This window comes from Oryzias latipes, chromosome 10, assembly GCF_002234675.1.
Source record: "Oryzias latipes chromosome 10, ASM223467v1".
Classification (NCBI taxonomy): Eukaryota; Metazoa; Chordata; class Actinopteri; order Beloniformes; family Adrianichthyidae; genus Oryzias; species Oryzias latipes.
The window spans coordinates 30694807-30717733 of NC_019868.2; the positions used below are offsets into that span (position 1 = coordinate 30694807).

The 22927-nt window shown below is 48.6% G+C and overlaps 1 protein-coding gene across 2 annotated transcripts; it reads right to left on the reverse strand.

Moving 5' to 3' along the window:
* Positions 1 to 19: 19 nt before the first annotated feature.
* maml1 (mastermind like transcriptional coactivator 1) lies at positions 20 to 20940 on the reverse strand. Of its 2 annotated transcripts, none has more exons than XM_023959423.1 (6): positions 20160 to 20940; positions 19028 to 19314; positions 11209 to 12516; positions 9839 to 10057; positions 9155 to 9281; positions 20 to 2279 (listed from the first exon to the last, which is right to left on the reverse strand). In XM_023959423.1, the coding sequence occupies exons 2-6, from the start codon at positions 19307 to 19309 to the stop codon at positions 1309 to 1311; spliced, it is 2907 nt and encodes a 968-aa protein (XP_023815191.1). In that variant the 5' UTR covers positions 19310 to 19314; positions 20160 to 20940; the 3' UTR covers positions 20 to 1308. The 2 variants fall into 2 exon arrangements, with proteins under 2 accessions (XP_023815191.1, XP_023815190.1); XM_023959422.1 differs by having other exon boundaries at positions 11209 to 12522.
* Positions 20941 to 22927: the final 1987 nt, after the last annotated feature.

The following is a 22927-nucleotide window of genomic DNA, read 5'->3' on the forward strand; positions in this document are numbered from 1 at the left end:
GAACACAGACACCAGCGGCGTGTTTCTAAAGAACTATATTTTACATAATACTCTTGTCTTACAGAGAACATATCAAAAGTATAAAATACTTACAAAAATCTGCTGCAATATATAAAAATAACTTCTATCTTCTCCAGATCGTTAGGAAAGGCTTACATACAAAACATATTTATAGGCATTTACAAACAGCCCCCCCAAAGCAGCCCGGCCCACAGGAACCGGCAGAACCTGACCGGAGCAGAACCCGCCAGCTGAGGCCGCTCTGAGCCCACAGGGAGCGGACCAGAACCCGCCCTTCATGTTGGGTGGAGCCAGCTCTCACCCCTGAACAAACGAGTCGTCTGGAAGAACAAACTGGGCTCTGGTTCTGGTCCAGAGGAGTTTTTCTGCTCCATTTAAACGATGGTCAACGTACAAAAAGCTAAAGGTCATCTTTTGTGCTGGGGGGGGGGTCACGAGTTTCAGTAAATCCAAAGGAAGAAAGTTTAAAATAAAAGCTGAGGGCTCAGGCAGGTTTTTGCTAGAACCTTCCCTCAAAACGGATCAGGAGAACCCAAACGTGTTTCTGAAGATCAGGAAGCCTGCAGCCTGTCAGACAGCTGGACCTTCAGAACCACCTGAGGTTCTGGACGCGCTCAGGAAGAAAGATGGAGGTGAGGGAGTCAAACTTTAAAGGACCCCGTTTTCTTTGAGTGTCAGAGTGGGTTTGTCCCGGTTGAATCAGAACACCTAGTTGGTCCAGAACAAACGGTAAAGTTGGTAACAGCAGACTCCAGAATTCAGGGGAGGTCATTTAAAGTGACTCCGCCTCCTCACGAGTCACACCGTTTCTTCCCGTTGGGCTCAGAGCGACCTCACCTCATCAGAAACGTTAACGGGTCGTCTGGCTGCAGGGCTCTGCCGGCCTGAAGGTGGCGCTGTGGGGGCAAATACAGTGGTTTAGCGCTGAGCCAGAGGTTCAGGAGTAGTCTTAGTGCGAGCTGATCCAGACCCGGATCATCAGATCCACACAGACTGGTGCTGGACTCGGGTCGTCTCCTCAGACTGAAGACCAGCGTAGGACACCGCGTACGGACCGGAACACCTGTACCAGCTTCTAAGACGGTCCGCAGAGCCAGTCCTTGTTCTTCTCTCTGACCCCAGCCCAGAGCCGCCATCCCACACCCAGCCGGATGGGTCTGCTGATTGGGCCGCTTTTGGAAGCAGCTGCTCCGCAGATGAGGGCGTAGACAAACCCCACCCACATTTACTCAAGTCCCGCCTACAGCAGGAAGTGGATGGCGGTTCACTCAGCTTAGGCGTGGACACTTACTGATGGTTGGCGAGCAGCGCGTCCAGTTCAGCTATCCACTCCTGCCCCTTCAGCAGCGAGTCCACCAGCTCGCTCTCGGCGGCAAAGCTCCCAGACGCGGCGTTGTAACCGAAGGACACCTGCTGCTGCTGCTGATTGGCCGTCCTGCTCATCTGGTAACCCTGGTTACACTGGAGCCCCGCCCGCCCGCTCACCTGCTGTCCAAAAGCCACCATGTCAGACAGGCTCTGGTTGGCCTGCTGCTGCTGAGCTTGCTGCTGATTGGCCAAAGGCTGGCCCATATTCTGGGCCGGAGGCGGGGCTCTCTGCTGGGCGGCCATGTTGGTCTGGATCAACTGCTGTCCGGGGTTCAGACCACTCATGGGCAGCCCGCTGAGGTTGGAGGCGAAGGAGACGGACCCCGAGGACATCTTGGGGATGCGCTGCTGCTGCTGCATGTGGAAAGCGTTGGAGGGGTTGTTGAAGACGCTGGGTGGCAGGGTGGGGTTACCGGAGGTCGGCTGGTTGGCGAGCTGCTGCTGCTGCTGCCAGGTGGCGCTCTGACCTCCTTGCATCTGACCCTGCAGCCCGCCTGCCATAGTGCTTTGCATGGTGCTGGGCATGCGGGCGGCGGCCAACTGCTGCTGCTGCTGCTGCTTTAACATGGCAGCATTGGACTGCTGCTTCAGGTGCTGCTGGCCCAGCAGGCTCTGCCTGAAGGGGGCGCTCATGGGGCCCATCTGCTGACGCTGCAGGCTGTGCTGTAGGTTCATGTTGTTGTACAGGGAGTCCACGGCGGCGCCACTTCCTCCACCACACGACGGCAGGTTAATGTCGGCCTGACTTGCAGCTGTGGGTGGAGCTACAGTTGTTCCAGGGCCAGCCCCTTGCCCCATGGTCATTCCCATCATGCTTTGGTTCTGGGAGAAGACTCGAGAACTGCTGTTGGTCACTCCCATGGAGCTGCAGTTCCCCATTGGCTGAGAAGCTGAGGAGAAAAGAGTGTCAGCACTCATCTTTGAGATACCTAAGAGTGCTTCAGACCCCTTCAGACTACTTCAGACCGCGACAAACTACTTCAGACCCCTTCAGACTACTTCAGACCGCGACAAACTACTTCAGACCGCGACAGACTACTTCAGATCGCGACAGACTATTTCGGACCGCTACAGACTATTTCGGACCGCTACAGACTACTTCAAACCCCTAAAGACCATTTCAGGCCGCTACAGACTACTTCAGACCGCTACAGACTACTTCAGACCGCTACAGAGCACTTCAGGCTGTGACAGAATACTTCAGACTGATACATACTACTTAGAAACCGATACATACTACTTCAGACCACTACAGTTCACTTCAGACCGCTACAGACTACTTCAGACCGCTACAAACTACTTCAAACCGCGACAGAATACCTCAGACCGCTACAGACTACTTCAGACCGCTACAGACTACTTCGGACCGCTACAGACTACTTCGGACCGCTCCAAACTACTTCAAACCCCTAAAGACCATTTCAGACCGCTACAGACTGCTTCAGACCGCTACAGACTACTTCAGACCGCTACAGAGCACTTCAGGCTGTGACAGAATACTTCAGACCGATACATACTACTTGGAAACAGATACATACTACTGCAGACCACTACAGTTCAATTCAGACCGCTACAGACTACTTCAGACCGCGACAGAATACTTCAGACCGCTACAGAATACTTCAGACCGCTACAGACTACTTCAAACCGTGACAAAATACTTCAGGGGCTATAGACTACTTTGAACCACGACAGAATACCTCAGACCGCTACAGACTACTTCAGACCGCTACAGACTTTTTCGGACCGCTACAGACTACTTCAGACCGCTCCAGACTACGTCAAACCATGACAGAATACTTCAGGCCGCTACAGACTACTTCGAACCGCGACAAAATACCTCAGACCGCTCCAGACTACGTCAGACTGCTACAGATCACTTCAGACCGCTACAGACCATTTCAGATTACTTCAGACCACTACAGACTACTTCAGACCCCTACAGACTACTTCAGACCCCTAAAAACCATTTCAGACCCCTACAGACCACTTCCGACTGCTACAGACCACTTCAGATTGTTACAGAATATTTCAGACCCCTAAATAACATTTCAGACCCCTAAAGACCATTTCATGCCGCTACAGACTACTTCAGACCGCTACAGACTACTTCAGACCCCTACAGAAACTACTTACATGCATTAACAAGCTGGTACCCAGAATGCAATGAAACATGCACTGTCTGATTGCTGAACAGTTGCTTGGCCTGTCAGCCAAACCTCAAACAGAAATGCAAACATTTTCTGTTCATGTTTATCTGAAAGTGGATAACGTTTCAAATATTGGCCACGTCCTGCAGCCCTGGAACCATGTGGTCCAGAGTGCTTCAGTCTACAGCAACACATTTTTCTGGACCTTCTGCAGGTTTATAGTGATCCGGGTCAGAACTAGGGATGGCTACCGAGCCCCGGTTTTAAACGAGCCCTGGGGCAACATTCTTCAAGACCGCAGTACTGTTAAGATCTGATGGACGGGTCTAATTTTGACGATACCATCGTCTGTCGTGATGGGTGACTGACATCACAATGGAGAGACACCATCGTGATGCCACGTCCCCCCCAAGCTGCGGGTCAACACCATAAGCCGCGATTACATGTGCAAAATCTCTTGATGGGATCAATGGTTGGATTAGAATTCAACCGTGTAAATGGGCCCAGAAAAACGTTTTCAGATTAGAACAAACGTTCACATGGGTCACACTTTCGGTTGGAATAAATCATTCGCACATGCGCAGTAGGGTTTGAAATACAGGAAGAGGAAATGAGTTCCGCCGAGCGGCTACATACATAGACATGTCAGCTCTGTCATATACGAGATTATCTTCTAAACGTGCTTTCATTAATGTAACGGTTATTATGAAACGCCTGTTCGCTCATCATTTTATTTTTAATCCGTGTGGTCAGTGCTTTTTCTGTTAAAGACCGGAGCTGGAAAGAAGCCCGTGTAGCAGTATGCTAACACGGGCTGTAGGTCTGCGCTCCACCGGTCCACTTGACTAATCAAGTGCTGGAGTGGACTACTTTTCTATTTTGTTTGTTACTTTTATTGTTAAAGTCACTTCCCCTCAATTTATACTGGATCATCGCGGATGAGTCATTAGTTGAGAAATAAAATAAATAAAGTAATACAGTAAAATAACGAAAAATAATTATATAAAAACGAAAAATTAAAAGAGATGGAAACACGGGCGTCAGACTTAGACGCAGACGTTGAAGCAGAGACTTTCTCTGGGAAGATCTTGTGAACTCAAACGTTTATTTAAATTGTTTTAGATTTACATCATGACAGCAATATGTCAAAAAATTGCTGTTTATTTTTCTTTAAAAAACTTCTTTCTTCATGTATTTTACTTTTCAAGTTGGAAAATGTATAAAGTAAAATGTTTTGTTAAAAAACATTGTTGCATAATGAGGAAATAAAACTCTTTATGTTCTTCATCATGGCGCCCCCCGAGGCGGACGTGTTTGCTCGCGCTGCTCCAGAATTACAGCTTTTTGTTATTTTTTGCGTATTTATTGTGTTTACTGCGCTGCACAGATGCCATGCAGGACTGGCATACAACAGGCAGACACTGCTTAACATTGCAGACCTGCATCATATTGGATTTAACGGATTTATACCTCCGGACCTGCAATTCATTGTGCGCCCTATTGACCACCGCCGCCACAGCCATCGGGATGCCCCCGGCGCGCCGGCCTCCTGCGAACCAGCTGACCCGAGGAGAGTGCTTCAGAGACGGCGCCGCAAGAGAGGGAAGAGGGGGGGGCTCCACGCTCGGCTAAAAGCCCGTGCAACCCGACCCCCGCTACCCAGCCTCCTGCTAGCCAACGTGCGGTCTCTGGACAACAAACTGGACAAACTAAGAGCCAGGACGACGACACAGCGGGAAATACGAGAGTGCTGCGCTCTGATCTTCACCGAAACGTGGCTCTCGGAAAACGTCCCAGATTCCGCTCTGCAGCTACAGACGCACTCCATTCATCGGGGAGACCGGACAGCAGCCTCCGGTAAAGCGAAGGGGGGCGGCGTGTGTGTGTTTATCAACAACACGTGGTGTGGGGACGTACGGACTGTTCACCAGCACTGTTCGCCTGATGTGGAGTTTTTGTTGCTAAAGTGCCGTCCCTACTACCTGCCAAGGGAGTTTACAGCCGTGTTTTTAGCTGCTGTTTACATTCCCCCGCGAGCCAACACTGCAGCGGCTCTCGGCGAGCTATATGACGTCATCAGCGCTCTAGAGACGGCTCACCCTGATGCTGTTTTTATTGCTGCGGGCGACTTTAATCAGTGCAATCTCCGGACCGTACTTCCCAGATATTACCAGCATGTTGACATTCCCACTCGTGACAAGAACATCTTGGACCATGTTTACACAAACATAAAGGGTGCATACAGGGCCGCCCCCACTTTGGACACTCGGACCACATCTCTTTGTTTCTGTACCCAGCCTACAGACAAAGACTCAAACAATCTAATCCAGTCACCAAACAGGTTCAGCTCTGGACCCCTGAGACTGAGAGCACATTGCAGGACTGTTTCATGACAACAGACTGGGATGTGTTCAAAGCTGCAGCCACTCTGGAGGACTCTTCTGTCAGCATACAGAATTATGCTGACTACGTGACTGGATACATCAGCACTTGTGTGGAGAACATTGTGCCCACCATCCAAGTCAGGAAGTTTCCTAATCAGAAGCCCTGGATAAACAGCCATGTACGTCACATGCTGCGTGCTCGCTCCACTGCATTTACATCTGGCAATGAGTCCGAGTACAAAGCTGCGAAGTACGGTCTGAGAAAGGCCATCACAGCAGCAAAGAGGCAGTACAGAGAGAAGCTGGATGGCTTCTATTCTACTGCTGACTCTGGCCGCATGTGGAGGGGCCTACAGCACATCACGGACTACAGAAGCAGCACCAGCACCATCAGTGCTGCAGACAGCCTGCCCGACGAGCTCAATGCATTCTACACCCGCTTTGAGACGTCCACCCCCCACACGGAGGGACCGTTATACTCTTGGACCATTACACCCCCCTCACCCCCACCAGTCGTCTCATCAGCCCAAAGCCCTGAGGAGGATCAACACCCGCAAGGCAACCGGTCCGGACAACATTCCTGGACGAGCCCTCAGAGCATGTGCTAACGAGCTGACAGACATTCTCACCTCCATATTCAACCTGTCCCTCAGCCAAAGAGTCGTCCCCTCCTGCTTCAAGACCACAACCATTGTTCCCCTCCCCAAGAAGAGCCCTCCCACCTGCCTGAATGACTACAGGCCAGTGGCACTCACTCCGATCATTATGAAGTGCTTTGAGAGAGTGATGCTGACCCACATTCAGAGCAGCATCCCAGACACACTAGACCCCCTGCAGTACGCATACCGGCCCAACAGGTCCACCTCAGACGCCATCGCTGCAGCACTGCACACCTCCCTCTCACACCTGGAGAATAAAGACTCCTACATCAGGATGCTCTTTATTGACTACAGTTCTGCTTTCAACACGGTTGTTCCCCACAAGCTCACCCACAAACTGTTCTCCCTTGGAATACATCCCATCATCTGTGACTGGCTCCTGGACTTTTTGACTGGCAGGCCTCAGTCTGTCAGAATAGGGAACAGGACTTCAGCCAGCATCATCTCTAACATTGGCACACCACAGGGCTGTGTTCTCAGCCCCATCCTCTACACCCTGTACACCCATGACTGTGTGGCCTCTCACAAGGACAACATCATCCTGAAGGTTGCCGACGACACCGCTGTGATAGGACGCATCACTGGCGGGGACGAAGCAGCCTACAGGAGGGAGGTGGCCAGTCTGGTGACATGGTGTGGGGACAACAACCTCACCCTCAACACAGACAAGACAAAGGAGATGATAGTGGACATGAGGAAGGAGAAGAGGAACCCTCATCAGCCGCTTCTTATCCGAGGTCTGGAAGTGGAGAGGGTGAGCAGCTTCAGATATCTGGGGGTCCACCTCAGCCAGGACCTCACCTGGACACTAAACACGTCACAGCTGGTGAAGAAAGCTCATCAGCGGCTGTACTTTCTGAGGAGGCTGAGGAGGTTCGGCATGTCCCCGAAGATCCTCAGCAACTTCTACAGCTGCATGGTTGAGTCCATCCTGACCGGCTGCATCACAGTGTGGTACGGCAGCTCTACCGCCATGGACCGCAAACGCCTGCAGAGAGCGGTAAAGACTGCGTCCAAGATCACCAGGACTCCTCTTCCCTCGCTGCAGAGCATCTACAAACGCAGGGTCTGCAGGAGAGCTGTCTCCATCATCAAGGACCCCACCCACCCGCAACGAGGACTGTTCACTCTCCTCCCCTCAGGACGGAGGTACAGGAGTGTGAAGTGCAGGACCACCAGACTCAAGAACTCTTTCTTTCCCTCTGCCATCAGACTTCTTAACAGCTGACTGGAGTCTGGAAAAAACAAACTGCACCTTTGCTTATCCTAATTGCTGCTACTGTCATTGTCACTTTTGCACATTTGCACTTTTACAACTGCCACTCGACATCTTGTGTTTTTGTGTGTATGATGTGAGTGAATTGTTTTGTTTCCTCTATACTTTTGGGCATTCGGAGCAGACAGCAAAGAAAGAATTTCATTGTGCAGGGAAATCCGTTTCTTTACTGTGCATATGATAATAAACCCTTTGAATCTAAACCCTTTGAATATTTATTTATTTTTCGTCCTCAAAAAGTATCGATAAGAGTATTGTTAAAATACCTGATTGATAAGCAGTATCACTAAGAGTAGTAGTACCGTTAAAACCTTGATGATACCCATCCCTAGTCAGAACCGGGTCTATTTGAAGCAAATATAATGCTTCAGCTACCAAACACATAAGTTATTGCACCTGATCATCATATTTGGACAAAGAACTTAACAAATTGCTTTATACTTTTCAAATGTATTAGAATGTTTTTATTTCTCAGCTTTTCTCAGTTTCCTGTAGGTGTGATTCCACTCTAGAGGACTCGGGTAAAGGACAAACTGAACGTCCCTCAGAGGTTTGGGTGAACCAAGCAGCGCTTTAGAACGAGACTTTCGACCAGTTGCCAATTTTAGCAGCTACTTTGAGAGTCAAATAAGGTACAAGTCATTTTCCTGTTTTCACAGGGCTGTTGATGGGAATAAGCAGCAACACTTCCTGGTGCTGGAAAGGTTTTGTAGAGTGAAAAAACTCTTAAATGATGTCATGTGACTTTCTATTTTAAGGTCTGCAATGATCTGTCGCAGCAGTTCAGCGCTTTAAACAGCTCCTCTTCCTCCGTGTCTAAAGTGAGGGCCCTCTATGCTCCTGGGACATGAGCTCAGCTGACCTGAACAGTAGATTCAGTAAGGTTCATTTAACTAAAGCTATGACATCCTCCAACATGTTTTCTCATCCAAGACACAACTTCCAGAACTTCTGGGTCGCGCCTCACATGCAGACAGTAAAGAAACATGACCATTTCAGGCGAGTAGCACTCTAACCTTTGCCCCTCAAACAGAACAAATGCTCACAATTGGCCAGTATTAACTTCGGAGTGCGTACAGGGATTATTTGCTGCCGAGTTTGGGTTTCATGAAAGCTCAGTATAAATGTGAAAATACTGTTTCTAAACAGAAGAAAACTGATCAAAAGGACAATTTAGACATCCCACTTCAACCACTGTCAATCAAACGGTGGAGAAGCTCCTCTGTAGGGTTCACATGTTTGTACATCTGACTGGTGACGTCAGCGCCTCACCGCACGTCATCGCTGGAAACCCACCTGGAAACTGTCCGACTTGCTGCTGAGGAAACTGGTTCTGATTGGCCGGTGGTCCGGACTGATCCTGGTACTGTGGAGGAGGTCGGGTCAGGTGTCGCTGTAGCTGCTGGTCCTGCTGCCGCTTCTCCTGTACGCCAGCACACACACACACACACACACACACACACACAGGTAGACACACAAACACACACACATGAGACAGTGACCCTCTGAGAAGATCCCAGAATGCACTTCTTTATCAGAGAAGCACATCTGCTGTTTAAGGCTAAAATTTTGGTTGGTGAGATGGCTCCCTCTAGTGACTGACAGGAGAACTGCATCATCAGGAAGAACCAAAAGGTTCTATACATTAGAAGAGCAGTAGATGGCGTCTCCTGTCAGAAAGCATCTGAGAAAGGTCAGAGGTCAAAGGAGCAGAGATGAGAGCATGTCACGAAGCTGGACTGTGATTGGATTTGGGTCTAACGGTGCAGAAACATCTCGTCTCACATGATCGTCTCACGGAGACGTAGTTTCCTTCAGGTGATTCATCTTTAAATCGGTGAAACTAAAAATGACTGCAGTGTCAGGTCATGGAGGAGAAACGCTGGCTAAGCCCCCCCCCCCAAACAAATAGAAGCTCAGAGGTTCCCCCTTCGAGTTAGTTGTTCACTCAGAAGAACAGAAGCTGCAGGTGAGTCGTACCTGTTCAGCCATGAGCTGCTGCCTCTGCAGGATCTGCTGCTTCTTCTGCTGCTCCAGGATCTGCTGCTTCAGAGCTGCTGCCACCGCCGCCTGGCTGTTCAGGTAGGGCGCGTTACCATGGTTACCTCCGGCGGAGTTCGCAGCCGGCTGGGCAGCACAGGGGTTGTTCCCGGACACGTTAGCGGGGCCGTGAGGAGGAGCTGGGTAGTTGTTCTGGTCCTGTGGGCCATAATTGACAATTGATAAGCTGAGGTCGACCCCCTGGGTCTCAGCTCTCCTGCGATTGGACGATGAAAAGCTGTCAATAATCAAGTGGATTACTGTTAAACCTCAGGAGCCTCAGCTTTAGATCAGAATCTAGAGACGGTCTTTCTACCCAAACTATGGGGGATGTTGAAAGGAGTGTAGAGGTTCGGGCTCTGTCCCTGTGAAAAAAAATAACGAAACCGAGGGAAGTGGGCGTGTCTAGAAATACTTGGAGATGAAAGGGTGCCAGCCCCCCACCCCCCTTACACACCTGTATTAGCACCTTTATGCAACATACGGACCAATTCATGAAAACACAAAAGTCTGGTTCTTCTGGAAGACCAGTTTGTTTACTGTAAATCTGAGGAAGTTCTGTATCTGAGCTGCCTCCAACAGGCTCCACCTGCCTGTTGTCCAGGTGAGTCACACCTGCAGTGTGAAGTGAAACACCTGTTCTGTGAAAAACTGTCAGCGCTTCAGAAAACCGATGTCTGTGTACCTGTGCATGTGTACCTGCGTGCATATCTGTTTGTGTACTTGTGCGTGTGTACCTGTGCATGTGTACCTGCGTGTGTGTACTTGTCCTTGTGTACCTGTGCGTGTGTATCTGTGCGTGTGTACCTGTACATGTGTACTTGTCCCTGTGTACTTGTGTGTGTGTACCTGTGCACCTGGGTGCATATCTGTTTGTGTACTTGTGCGTGTGTACCATTGTGTGTGTACTTGTCCTTGTGTACGTACCTGTGCATGTGTACCTGCGTGTGTGTACTGGTCCCTGTGTACTTGTGTGTGTACCTGTGCACCTGGGTGCATATCTGTTTGTGTACTTGTGCGTGTGTACTCTTGTCCTTGTGTACGTACCTGTGCATATGTACCTGCGTGTGTATCTGTTTGTGTACCTGTGGTTGTGCACCTGTGCGTGTGTACCTGCGTGTGTGCGTATCTGTTTGTGTACCTGTGCCTGTATACTTGTCTTTGTGTACCCGTTCCCGTGTACCTGTGTATGTGTACCTGCGCGCATATCTGTTTGTGTACCTGTGCGTGTGTACCTTGCATGCGTGCGTGCGTATCTGTTTGTGTACCTGTGCGTGTGTACTTGTCCTTGTGTACCTGTGCGTGTGTACCTGTGCGTGTGGACCGTGCTGCCGGAAGCCCATGCTGTGGGGTTTTATGTGCTGCTGTCGCACCAGCTGCAGTATGGCGGCCTTGCTCGGGGTGTTGGGGGGCCGCTGTGGCGTGGGGGCCATCTCAAAGTGCCTCAGAGGTTCCGTGTTGCTGTAGTTCAACATTTGAGAGGAGACCTGAGACACAGAGGTCTGCGGGTGACTAAGCTGAGACCCTGCGGACAGTTGATTCATCATTCTGGGAGGGCCATTCGGGCGCTGTAAGTAGCCTCCCCCCGCCTTTGGAGAACCTTTGTTTTGTTGGGGGGCCATCAGAAGCTGCTTCGGGGCATTCGGGCTGAAGTCCTGGGAGTACGTGGACGGACTCTTGGGCTTGTCCATGCCAAAAGAGCCCACTAGGGGGCCCTGAGAGGTGGTGACCATCTGAGTCCAGGAAGGGGGGTGGGATTGGTGACCCTGGTTGTGGAACTTGGCCCCCATCTGTGGCTGCAGCGAGCCGTGGAGGTGCTGGGTCCTCTGGGCAGCCAGCTGCTGCAGCTGCTGGGCGGGGGACAGGTCTTTGGACACCGGGGGCCCCGGGGGAGGGAGGTGGTGTGGTCTGGGAGGAGGAGCGGACTGGGAGGATGACAGAGCTGGAGAAGAAGCAGAGGAGGCGACGGGGGAGCTGGTCGGGTGAGGAAGAGGCCCAGAAGGGGTGGACATGACATGGGGGGAGCCCATGTGGGAGTCCTGCTCAAAGGCTGCAGACGCTGGGGAAAACTCCGTCTTGACACAGACTAAATCTGGGGGAATCAAACCTTTGGAGGACGATCCTCCCCTGACTCCTGCTGCTCCCCCCACAACCCCCCCTCCGGTGGGGCTGGGCGCCAGCTCCAGAGGATCTTTGCGGTCCTCAAAGCCGTTATTTAGGATGTCCTGGATGTCCTCGATGGGGACGGTGCAGTTCAGCTCCTCCATCAGCTCCTTCCACTCCTGCTCGTTGAGGTTCAGGTCGGGGATCAGGCTGTTGCTGCCCCCCACGGACGGGGGCATGATGGGCAGGATGTCCTCCGGCTCCTGCTTCATCTCCTTCCGGTGGAAGTCCAAGTCTCCCTCCTGAACACTGTCTGCTGAGTTGACGGACCCCCCATTGGTCCCGTTAAAGTTCAGCAGGTTGCTGATTCCCCGTTTGGAGTCCAGCAGGGGCCCGTTGGGGGTGCCGTGTTCCAGACTGGGCTTCTTGTTGGGAGGAAAACCTTCACCGTAGCCATTGGCCTGGTCTCTGCTGAGCGGAGAACCGGCGCTCTCCAACTTCCTCTTCACCGTCTCCTGCAACTGAAGCAGCAAACAGTTAACCAGAGCTTCTCTGTGAGCAAACGCTCAGGTGAACCATGAAGACACAGGTAAGAAACACCTGAAACCATCTAGAACAGGGGTCTCAAACTGAATTTGCCAGGGGGCCATTGAAGGCAGGGTCTACCTGAGGGAGGGCCGCAACTTCAACACACACACACATCGCAACTTGTGAGTGTCTGAGAGCCAATACATTTGTATGGAACATGTACTATACTGTTAACTATACTCTATTATTACCGTAATTTCCGGACTATAAGCCGCTACTTTTTTCCTGCGCTTACAGCCCTGCGGCTTATTCAGTGACGCGGCTAATTTATGGATTTCATTGACGGCCGCCATGAACGTACTTTCGAACTCAGAGCATGGGTTGAATGCTTTATCCAACTCCAAGCATCAAGTCATTAGTTTTTCAACACACCTCTAAAACAGCATGGATCTGACTTCAGGTCTTAGACACTTCAGTCATGGTTCAACAAAAAGAAACACGCATGCCCAGCCGCATCCCAGAATCCTTTGGTGCCATTAGACCCAACGTGCACGTGGATCGCCACTACAATATGATGCAGCTTTCAAGTTTAAAGCAATCGTTAAAAGCAGCGTGAAAAATCCACCATCACCAACGGGTTTGGAAAAGCCGGTCACCTGCGTGACGGAGAGAACAGCGCATGCTCAGGAGTGAATTTACCTCTGAGTCATAGTGACACTAGCCCATCTATTAGCAGCTCCGTAATATACGAGATGATCTTTTAAACGTACGTTTCTTATTGTTATGGTTATTATGAAGCGCCTGTTCGCTCATCATTTTATTTTTTATATGTGTGGTCAGTGCTTTTTTGTGGCAGAACGTACGGTTAGGTGAAGGCTAACATGCACTAACAACATTTAGCCTGGATGAACATGAATCCATGCGAGAAAAGCTGCAATCTGCAGCATGGCTGCACGTAAATATGTGGGAATAACATCAGCCTTTATTTTGTCGGGACACCACTGGAAACACAAATCGACATGACTGTTTTAACGGCTTTCTAAGGACTGAGCGGGATTTTGCTTTGAAAAGCTCACACCGACCCACAGCCGCCGCGTGAGCTGGAGACATGTTCTCCTGCTGCTCGTTCACATTGAGCTGCAGGACCGATGGCAGTCTGAAGGCTCCCACACGTAACAACGCATCCGCCCCTCATCCACAAAACGTACTGTATTAAGTCTGATTGCTCTGCACAGACACGAGCGCGGAGCTACAGTGTTTGTTGTGGAAGGAAACTTCTGACGCACGCTTTTCAGTCGCCGCTGCTTTATTTTACTAGTGTGTTTTTTTAACCAGCCCGCTTACTACCATAATGCTGCCGCGACACAAGCGGAAGGAGAGCTGTTCCTGTTCTCCCCTCCATCCACTGCTGTTCCTTGCTCATTCTTTAAACACTGACAACGGTGTGGCGAGCGGGGGATTAGACCCGCCTTTAGCCCCTAAGACTCATGGGAAATGGGGAAACGCAGATGTAAATTTCCTCATCATAACTGAGGGATGTAATGTTGATTATATGGTTACTGTTTGTAATTTTATGTATGATACCTAGATTGTCAATAAGTAAAAAAATAAAAAATAAAAAAATAACTGAGGAACTTGTGAACAGAATTGAGGTCCATGCTGTTTGGCAGATGTGGGCGTATTCAAACACATGAGCTGACGCAATACTGTCTCCTCCCACGGTGTGCTTATAAATTGCACTCAGTCTGGGAGTCAGGTCACGTTTTGTCGGGCTGACGATGTTGCGTAATGCACGCGGCTTGTATACTAACGCGGCTTATGTATGTACAAAAGAAGTTAAACACGTGAAAATGGGTGGATGCGGCTTGTAATCGGGTGCGCTTTATAATCCCGAAATTACGGTAACTGTTTTCCGTACAAAATGTACTCATAAAACTGTTATTCAAATAAAAAACGTGAACAAAAAAATCAATAAGTAAATAAATCAGTAATACATTTCTGTTTATTCAGTCTTCTATATCTGCTGTTTTCTCATTTAAACATCCTTATTAACACAGTTCAGTTAACACTATTGAGTTATAACCATTAAACACAGAAGAAGACTCCAATTCTACAGTTCTATAAATCCATCAATGGTTCTTCTTACTGATGGACACTTGGCAGCCCCTTCTCCCAAACAGCTGAGACCCTCAGTGTGGATGAAGATGACTGTCAGGAAATCTGGACTGGACTTATTGAGATTTAAGGTGGAGAAGTCAGAGAGGATGTGCTCCCTATTTAGAGTCTGTGTTGAATGTTTTTATTTAAAGTTTACTCTTTAAACCACAAATCAGTAAAGAGAAACAAAATTCAGAAACCATTTTTGGATTTTCTATCTTATGACCTTTTGCACATTTAAACCCCGATCATAAGTTATTGTATAGCAGCCGGTCATCCACTCCTATGCACGCAACTGGAAATGTATTACTGTGCTGACTGAAAGCTGCCCTGATGACTACAAAACAATGCATTATGGGACATGTGTCCTGATGGGTTTTTGTAGTTGAGTGATCAATTAAAATCATTTAAAATAGCTATGAATTGAAAAAAGGCTACATATAATACAAAACATTCAAATAAATATAAAATATATAATAACAGAGATCATACTGAGGGGGAGAGGCATATTAAAACTAAATTGAATGTTAAAAACAACTCCAACTTCCTGTTCTCCTTCAGTCCCGCTGCAGCTTCGCCTTCACCCCCCCTCCCCCCCCAACGATCCAGGCGAGGCGCTGGTTCATCTTAAATGCGTCTATCGTTGCATTTTCCCCACGTATTTCAGTGCGTCTAAGACTACATGTTGTTGCTCACACGTGTTTAATGTTAACGCCCCGTTAGCGGTCACGCATGTAGGTGTGAGACATTTATTCTCAGCTGACCATCTCCTGGGGGAGCGGTGGGTTGCAGTGACAGCCGCGCACGATAACCGTTTGGTCGGGGTTGATACGCCGCCGTGCGCCTAACCGTAACCTTCCTCCGGCTCCGTGCGCCCCAGAGCAAAGTTCAGCTCTGACTGCATGTATTTAGAAAATGACGAGCGAATAAATACGTTCTAAAAGGAAAGTAGGGAACTCCTAAATGTGGTCCGCGGAGGGGGCTGTCAGGTGTCCTGCCTTAAATGTTCCCCTGCTTTCAAGCCCGGTCATTGTCACCCCCCCAAGAGTCATTTACCCCACTGTGATTGGTTGGTTCGTCAGCTCCACGCACAACACTGAAAAAGTGTCGTTCAAACAAACTGGCGGGACGCATTGACATTAAACTTTCATATTAAGGCGGGGCCCGCAAAATATCATCTTGGGGGCTGCAAATAACCCGCGGGACGCAAGTATGAGACCCCTGGTCTAGAAGGTTCTGATACATCTACAGAGGAGCCATATCTCCAGGGTTTATTCCTGTAGGAAAACTTGAGCTGAGATGAAGCAGGACAGGTGGAGGGGCCTAAACACAACCAGGAAGTCTGTGAGTTCAGACAGCCTTCAGACTGGGGCCCTGTCTTCTTCACGATGAAGATCAGTGGGACATATCCCAGCAGATCCCAAACATTTAATTAGAAAGACAAATGTTTTCCAGAACAACGATCATTGGGGGGAGGGGGGGGGGGTGTTGCACAGGAAACTCCTTTAAGCAGAAACAGCCCTCTGACTCTGCTCGTCTCCATGGTAACAGACATTAGGAAGGGTGGTGGTGTCTGCAGCTGAACCATAGGCTTATGGGTATTTGAGTGTAAGGTGGGGTTGGCGGTGGGAGGAGCCCATCTTCGTGCCGCTCTTGGTTGGATTTAAGAGGCGTGTTCCCCTGCACGTCTGGCCCCCCCTGCAGCAAACATCCACCCCCTCCATGCTGACTCATCCAGGAATTTGGGACTGGCTCAGCCGCAAACATTCCAGCCTCGCTGAAGTGGACCTGGAGTGAGCGGCCGGCTCTGGAATTTCAAACATGTCAGCCCAACAACTTCTGATCTGCAACCCAACAAACTGCGTCAGCAGTTTCCCTAAAAAACAAACACCTTCACAGTCCTGGGAGGGCCTGTTGTTGCATTTTCCATCCACCTGTTTAAAACGGTGTTGTCTGCAGTGGGGGCTTTTCCACACCCACACTCTGCCCCGATGAGGGCAGATGTTTGCCACCACCACTCTCTTCATCATTTCCCTGTAGTCACCATCTAGAGGACAGCTTTTTCATTGTACCGGTAATTTTTTCAGTGACAATAAAGGCAATTGAGTTATCCATCCATCCATCCAGAAACACAGTTAGAAACCTTGGGGTTTTATTTGACCAGGATTTATCATTTAAGGCTCACATATCTCAGGCGTGCAGAACTGCCTTTTTTCACCTGTGGAATATTGCTAAGATCAGAAATATACTTTCTAAGAGTGATGCTGAAAAACTCATCCATGCATTTGTTACGTCGAGGCTGGATTACTGTAACTCCTTGTTAGCAGCGTGTCCTAAGAGTTCCTTAAGAAGTCTCCAGCTTGTTCAGAACGCAGCTGCTAGATTGTTAGCAGGAACTAGCAGAAGAGATCACATCACTCCTGTGTTAGTTTCACTTCACTGGATCCCAGTTGATTCTAGAATCAAGTTCAAGATCCTCCTGTTAACCTATAAGGCCTTACATGGAATGGCCCCGTCCTATATTAAGGACCTCATAGTCCCTTACCATCCAATCAGAACACTTCACTCACTAAATGCAGGACTGCTTGTGGTTCCTAGAATTAGTAAAAGTACGGTTGGAGGTAGAGCGTTTAGCCACCAAGCCCCTGTTTTATGGAATAAACTCCCAGCTCATGGAAGAGAGGCCGACTCAGTTTCTACATTCAAAGCTAGACTGAAAACATTCCTCTGTGGACAGGATTATTGTCAGACTAGATAGTATTCAGAGATTATTTAACTTAATGTTAATGTGTTTAAATTAAACTTAATATCAATAACTATTTGTTTTAAAGGCTGCTAGAAGTTGAAGCTGGGGTAACTATGGTGCACTGGGGTTCTGTCCTCTTTTCTCTTCTACTTCTACCCTTCCTCTCCTCTATTCTTGATCATAATTTATCATTTAGTTCTCCATGCCTCTGTTTGGTGCAGTGATTCATGTATTGTCCCTCTTTCCCCTCCTGGGGAGTGGGAGTGCTTCCAGACTCCAGTTGGTTCATCCGTGCTCCAGTTCCTGACCGTTTACCTCGCCTCTGCTCCTGCTCCTACACCTGGCTGTGGATCCTGCCTCTGGCTCATCTCTGGCTCGTCTCTGCTCTGTACCTGACCGAGTACCTCGTCTCTGCTCCTGCTCCTACACCTGGCTGTGGTTCCTGTCTCCGGCTCGACTCACACACCTTTGACTGTCCCCCCAACCACGGCTGGATGAAGCTCGTCTGCTGGACTTTATATATGTAGTTGTAGATTTAGATAAGTTAATTCTTCTCTAAGAGTTCTGGTAAATCGCCTGTCCGTCCTGGGGGAGGATCCCTCCATCACCCCTGAGGTTTCTCAATCCGTTTTTTTAGGAGTTTTTCCTTACAGAGAAGGGGGGTCTAAGGGCAGAGATGCCAGTTTAGTTTAGTCAGTTTGTTAGTTCATTTTAGTATTTTCCTATTGAATTCTATGTATTCATGATCCTTTTGAGTTTACTTTTTCAATTACCGATACGAAGCCAATCGAGACGACTGTTGTTGTGAATTTGGGCTATACAAATAAAATTGAATTGAATCCAGAAACATTTACAGCAGAAACTGCGTCCCAGCTCTTGTGTAGGTTCATCTGCACAAAGATGAATCTTTGTGTCCTGAAGGATAATCTGACCCTGGATCGAGTCGTTGGGGGCAATCTATTTAAAAAACGTAAAGTGTTTCAAGAGTTTTTACATTCAAAACTTTGTTTCAATCTTCATCTGAAAAATATTTGCAGACAATTTCAAACTGTTTATTTAAACTAGATTTCATGTACGACCCTTTCAAAGTGGAAAACAGATGGAGAGGAAATTCAGGGAAACAGGAAGCTACAGAATCATTTCAAAATAAAACAAAACAAGCAACAACTTTAGCGGCCTCAAACTGGCTCATTTATGAAGATAGTCAGATAGTCTGACCATAAACTGTAGCCTTGCACTTTCAACACCTGCCAACAAGTGCCCGCGCACACCTGCCAGGTGTCCGAGTCCCCGCGCACACCTGCCAGGTGTCCGAGTCCCCGCGCACACCTGCCAGGTGTCCGAGTCCCCGGGCACACCTGCCAGGTGTCCGAGTCCCCGGGCACACCTGCCAGGTGTCCGAGTCCCCGCGCACACCTGCCAGGCGTCCGAGTCCCCGCGCACACCTGCCAGGTGTCCGAGTCCCAGCGCACACCTGCCAGGTGTCCGAGTCCCAGCGCACACCTGCCAGGTCCCTAAGGTGCAGGTGTCTATGACCTTATTAGGGGATGTACTGGGTGTTTCTCATCCTGCCGCGGGTCTCAGCAAACACTCACCGCCATCAGCGTGCTGTTTCGGCTCTGCTCCGGTGCCATCCCTCCGTTTTCACCGTGGTCTGTGCTGGCAGGCGCCGCTCTCTGTCCAGCCTGGTCGCCGCTGGGCGGGGGTTGCCTGTGCTTGCTGGCCCGCTTGGCTTTGGTCTGCAGGCACCGCTGATGTAGGGCGACGGTCTGCTGGCGCTCCAGCTCCAGCCGCTCCACCGTGGCCTTCTCATAGCGGCTCTCGCAGTTGATTTGATGCTGACGGTAGAGCTCGATCTTTCGGCGGAGTCGCTCCATCACAGCTACATGAACAAATCCGCCACCATCAATCAGGACGAGAGGTTGAGGGTTCATCTACAGCAACTGAATGTTTCTCTTTCCCTGGTTCTGCATCCCCTCCCCCTTTACAAAAGCTCCATGGAGGTAACTTTTGTCTCGTTAATGGCTTCGGTCACAGAGGCGGTCCCTAGCAGGAGGAGAGCCGGGGTTTAGGGGGCAGCCACCTCCAGCTGCAGTCTTTTCAAAAACCACATCCGGTCTAGAAACCCCATCTACAGAGAGCCCTCAATTCTAACATGTGATTCACGTCACACGCTGGGTTTGCCCAGAGACCCCCACCTGTTCCAGTCACTGCCCCAGTTCTGAACCCGCCCAGAGTCTACTAAACCCGCTGGAGGTCTCCAAAGCCCGCCCCGGGTCTCCTGAACCCACCCCGGGTCCTAAACCCACTCCGGGTCTCCTGAACCCGCTCCGCTGCCCTTGGGTTTCCTAAACCCGCTCCGGATCCCCCGAACCCACTCCGGGCTCCAGCAGAGTCCCGGTCGGTTCGGGGAGCTAGCGCATTCCTCCACTCAAAAAGTTCTGCCCCGCAGACCGGTCAGACGGAAACGGCTCTTCGGTTTTAACCCCAGGAGGTTCTGCCTAAGGCTACCACTGTGTGGTGACGGTGTAGCGGGAGTCCGCAGGGGCTCGAACTTTTTCTGAAACTTTTATTTTGAAGCTTGACGACATTAGCTTAACAGCGAGCAGAGCAGCTAACCAAATTCAGAAACCTGGCAGCAAAAGTCCAGTTCAGAACCTCACACTTCCGGTCCAAACTCGGCGTTCGGAGGTGCAGAAGAACCGGGAAAGGATTTTTTTGACTCACCGTGAGGCCGCCCGCCGCTCCTACAGCATCTGCCCGGGGAACAGCTGATCCCGGAGCCGTTAGCTGCTAGTAGCTCGCAGAGCTCCGCTTCACCAGCGGCGTGGAGGCCGGTCCGGAGCCTTTAAACACGTCCTCATTCTGTCCAACTAACTTGTTCCAAGTCACCCCCGCGGATAAAACCCTCCCGGGCGGGCGCAGACTGGACAGTATGCGGTTCGGTTCTGTTCGGAACCTCGAGCCTCCGAGTTTCTATTGTTTTCCAAAGCAGCCCCACTCCGCCATCTTGAAAACTTTCTCTTTTTTTTCCTTTTTTCAATAAGCGATTGGAGCTCCGGACATTGGCCCGCCCCCTGATGATTGACAGCAGAATCAACCAATCAGGTTGGACCCACGGGGTCAGCGAGACCAATTAGGATCCAGATAAGGAGCCAGGTTTTGTTCAGTTGAAGTGAAACAATTCAAACTGTTTACATTTCTTATTTGAAATTATAAACATGGAATTTTCTATTAAACTTTAAGAAGATGGTCTTAGAATTGAAGCTGGTCACAGTTTTGACTAATTATTTTAGGTTTGTTTCTGTATTGACTACTTGAAATAAACCATTTCTAATCCATGATGCAGAAGTATGTTAAAACAGGAAATGTAATTTAAGTTAAAAATGTCCAAAACCTTTAAGTTAAAATAAAAAAGTGTTAAACTAATAAACGTTAACAATTAAACAAATCTGATTAATGTGAAAAGATTAATCTAAAACCAAAAGCTGCTTAAAGTGCTTGAATTACTGGTAAATTTACTGAAATCAATAAATAATCTATCTAGTAGGCTACTGATTATTTGTACACACTACTCCCAATAAAGAAAGGATATCGGTATTTACCCTTTTTTTTAGTTTTGTTTTATTTTGTCTGAATTTTCAATTTCTATTTTTTTTAAACACAAATGAAAATAAACACAAAAGTTTAAAATAGACACATAAAACAAGAGAGTGAGCGTGAAAAGGAGGGAAGAGAAATCTTGTATCATCCCACCTCTTTTTACAACACCAGGGGCCTGTTTCAGAAAGGAGGTTCAACCAACTCTGAGGTTAAACTTGAACTCTGAGTTGGTCAATCGAGAGATTAACAACTCAGAGTTTTCTGTTTCAGAGCAGCTGATCGGAGTTAGGTCAATCAACTCTGAGTGGACTGATTAAGCGTGCGCACCGCGTCTATAAGAAGCCATTATCAATGGAGCGTAGATATTACGAGTCACCATGGCAACCGTGGAAAAAAAGAGGTCTGCATATTTTTCGCCAGCTGAACTTGACGTGCTGCTGCAGAGTTACAGTGAATATGAGCACATATTCCAGAAGAAAAGCAACACCGCTGCATCTGCAAAACAGAGACAGTTAGCGTGGAAAACATAGCTGCTCAAGTTAATGTGTAAGTTTGCATTTAAATCATTGTTATAAAATATTGGTTGTAATAACTTTTTAAATAGCGTAAGGTGTGAAATAAAAATGGCGATATTTAGGTTTACTTTTGAAGTGTTATTCCTGGTGTAAATGCATGAAATGCTGCATAGTGTACAGAACCAATCTGGGGGAAAAATGCCTTTAACGTCTGTAATGTTTAGAGGACTTTTTTGTTAACCTTCCCCTCTTGCAAACGTTGGTCAGTTTAATATTAATACATGCAATTGTGTTTTTAAAAGTGAACTTATGTCTACCCTTGTATTGATCAAGTGGTATAGGTTTATATGGGATTAAGAAAGTAAGCAGTGCTAGCAAATTGTGTTTCCTAAAAGTAATTGTTACATTAATCTAATCCAATGTCCCTGATTTCATTTTCATGTAGATGCAATCCTGCAGGAATTAAAAGAACATGGCAGCAGCTAAAAATGAAGTATAAAAACATAATTCAATCAGGTCAAATGTGAGCATGTCATGGATGTAGGCTTTGTTGACAACATTTGACATATGAAACATCTACATAGCAATACATATCTAATGTTGTTTTCATTGTATATATGTACTTGACTGCAACGAAAAACGGTAACGCTCAAACAAAAACGTTTGGGGAAATGACACAAAATCGAGTCTAGGTCTCAAATCCTCGCAGGACGTAAATGTAATTCTCTAGGAATTAATGCAGCCTCCTCGTCTATTGGGTCCTCCAAAAAAGGACAAGCCATTCTTGTCACTTGTCTCTGTGTGACGGAAATGTGGGCAATGAAGGTTAAAGCGAAAAATACCGCTTCGTCTTTAAAAAGGGGAGGGGACCGGCAGAAACCTTGAGTTTAGAGAATAAAACCTGCTCCCGACCAGGTTAGGTTCACAGCGTAAGTAACCATGGACACTGACTCCGAGTATAAGTTACCTCTCTTTCAGAAACGGGTTTGACATACTCTGCTTTCTCTGGTTTAACAAACCTCCCATTCTGAAACGGAAAACCCAGGGTTTCCCTGATTTCAGGGTTAACACACTCAGAGTTTACACTTAACCTCCTTTCTGAAACAGGCCCCAGGCGGGTATCCAGAAGGCAGGTTCTGCTAGCTCCCACGATAAGTTTGAGGCTAAGGAAGTTGATAACCTCAGCTTTCGGTTCCAGAAATGGAGGTATGTTTCAGGATATGTCAGGTTGCCATAGCAACTCATGCTCTGAACATAACCTGGTCTGGATCAGGTTTAGTTGAAGGTTAGTTTGTTTTCAGAGAGGTGAAGCAGCATGGCGTGTCCATTTGAAGATGATTTAGTGGATGAAGAAGCTCAGATAATACTTTTTCCACC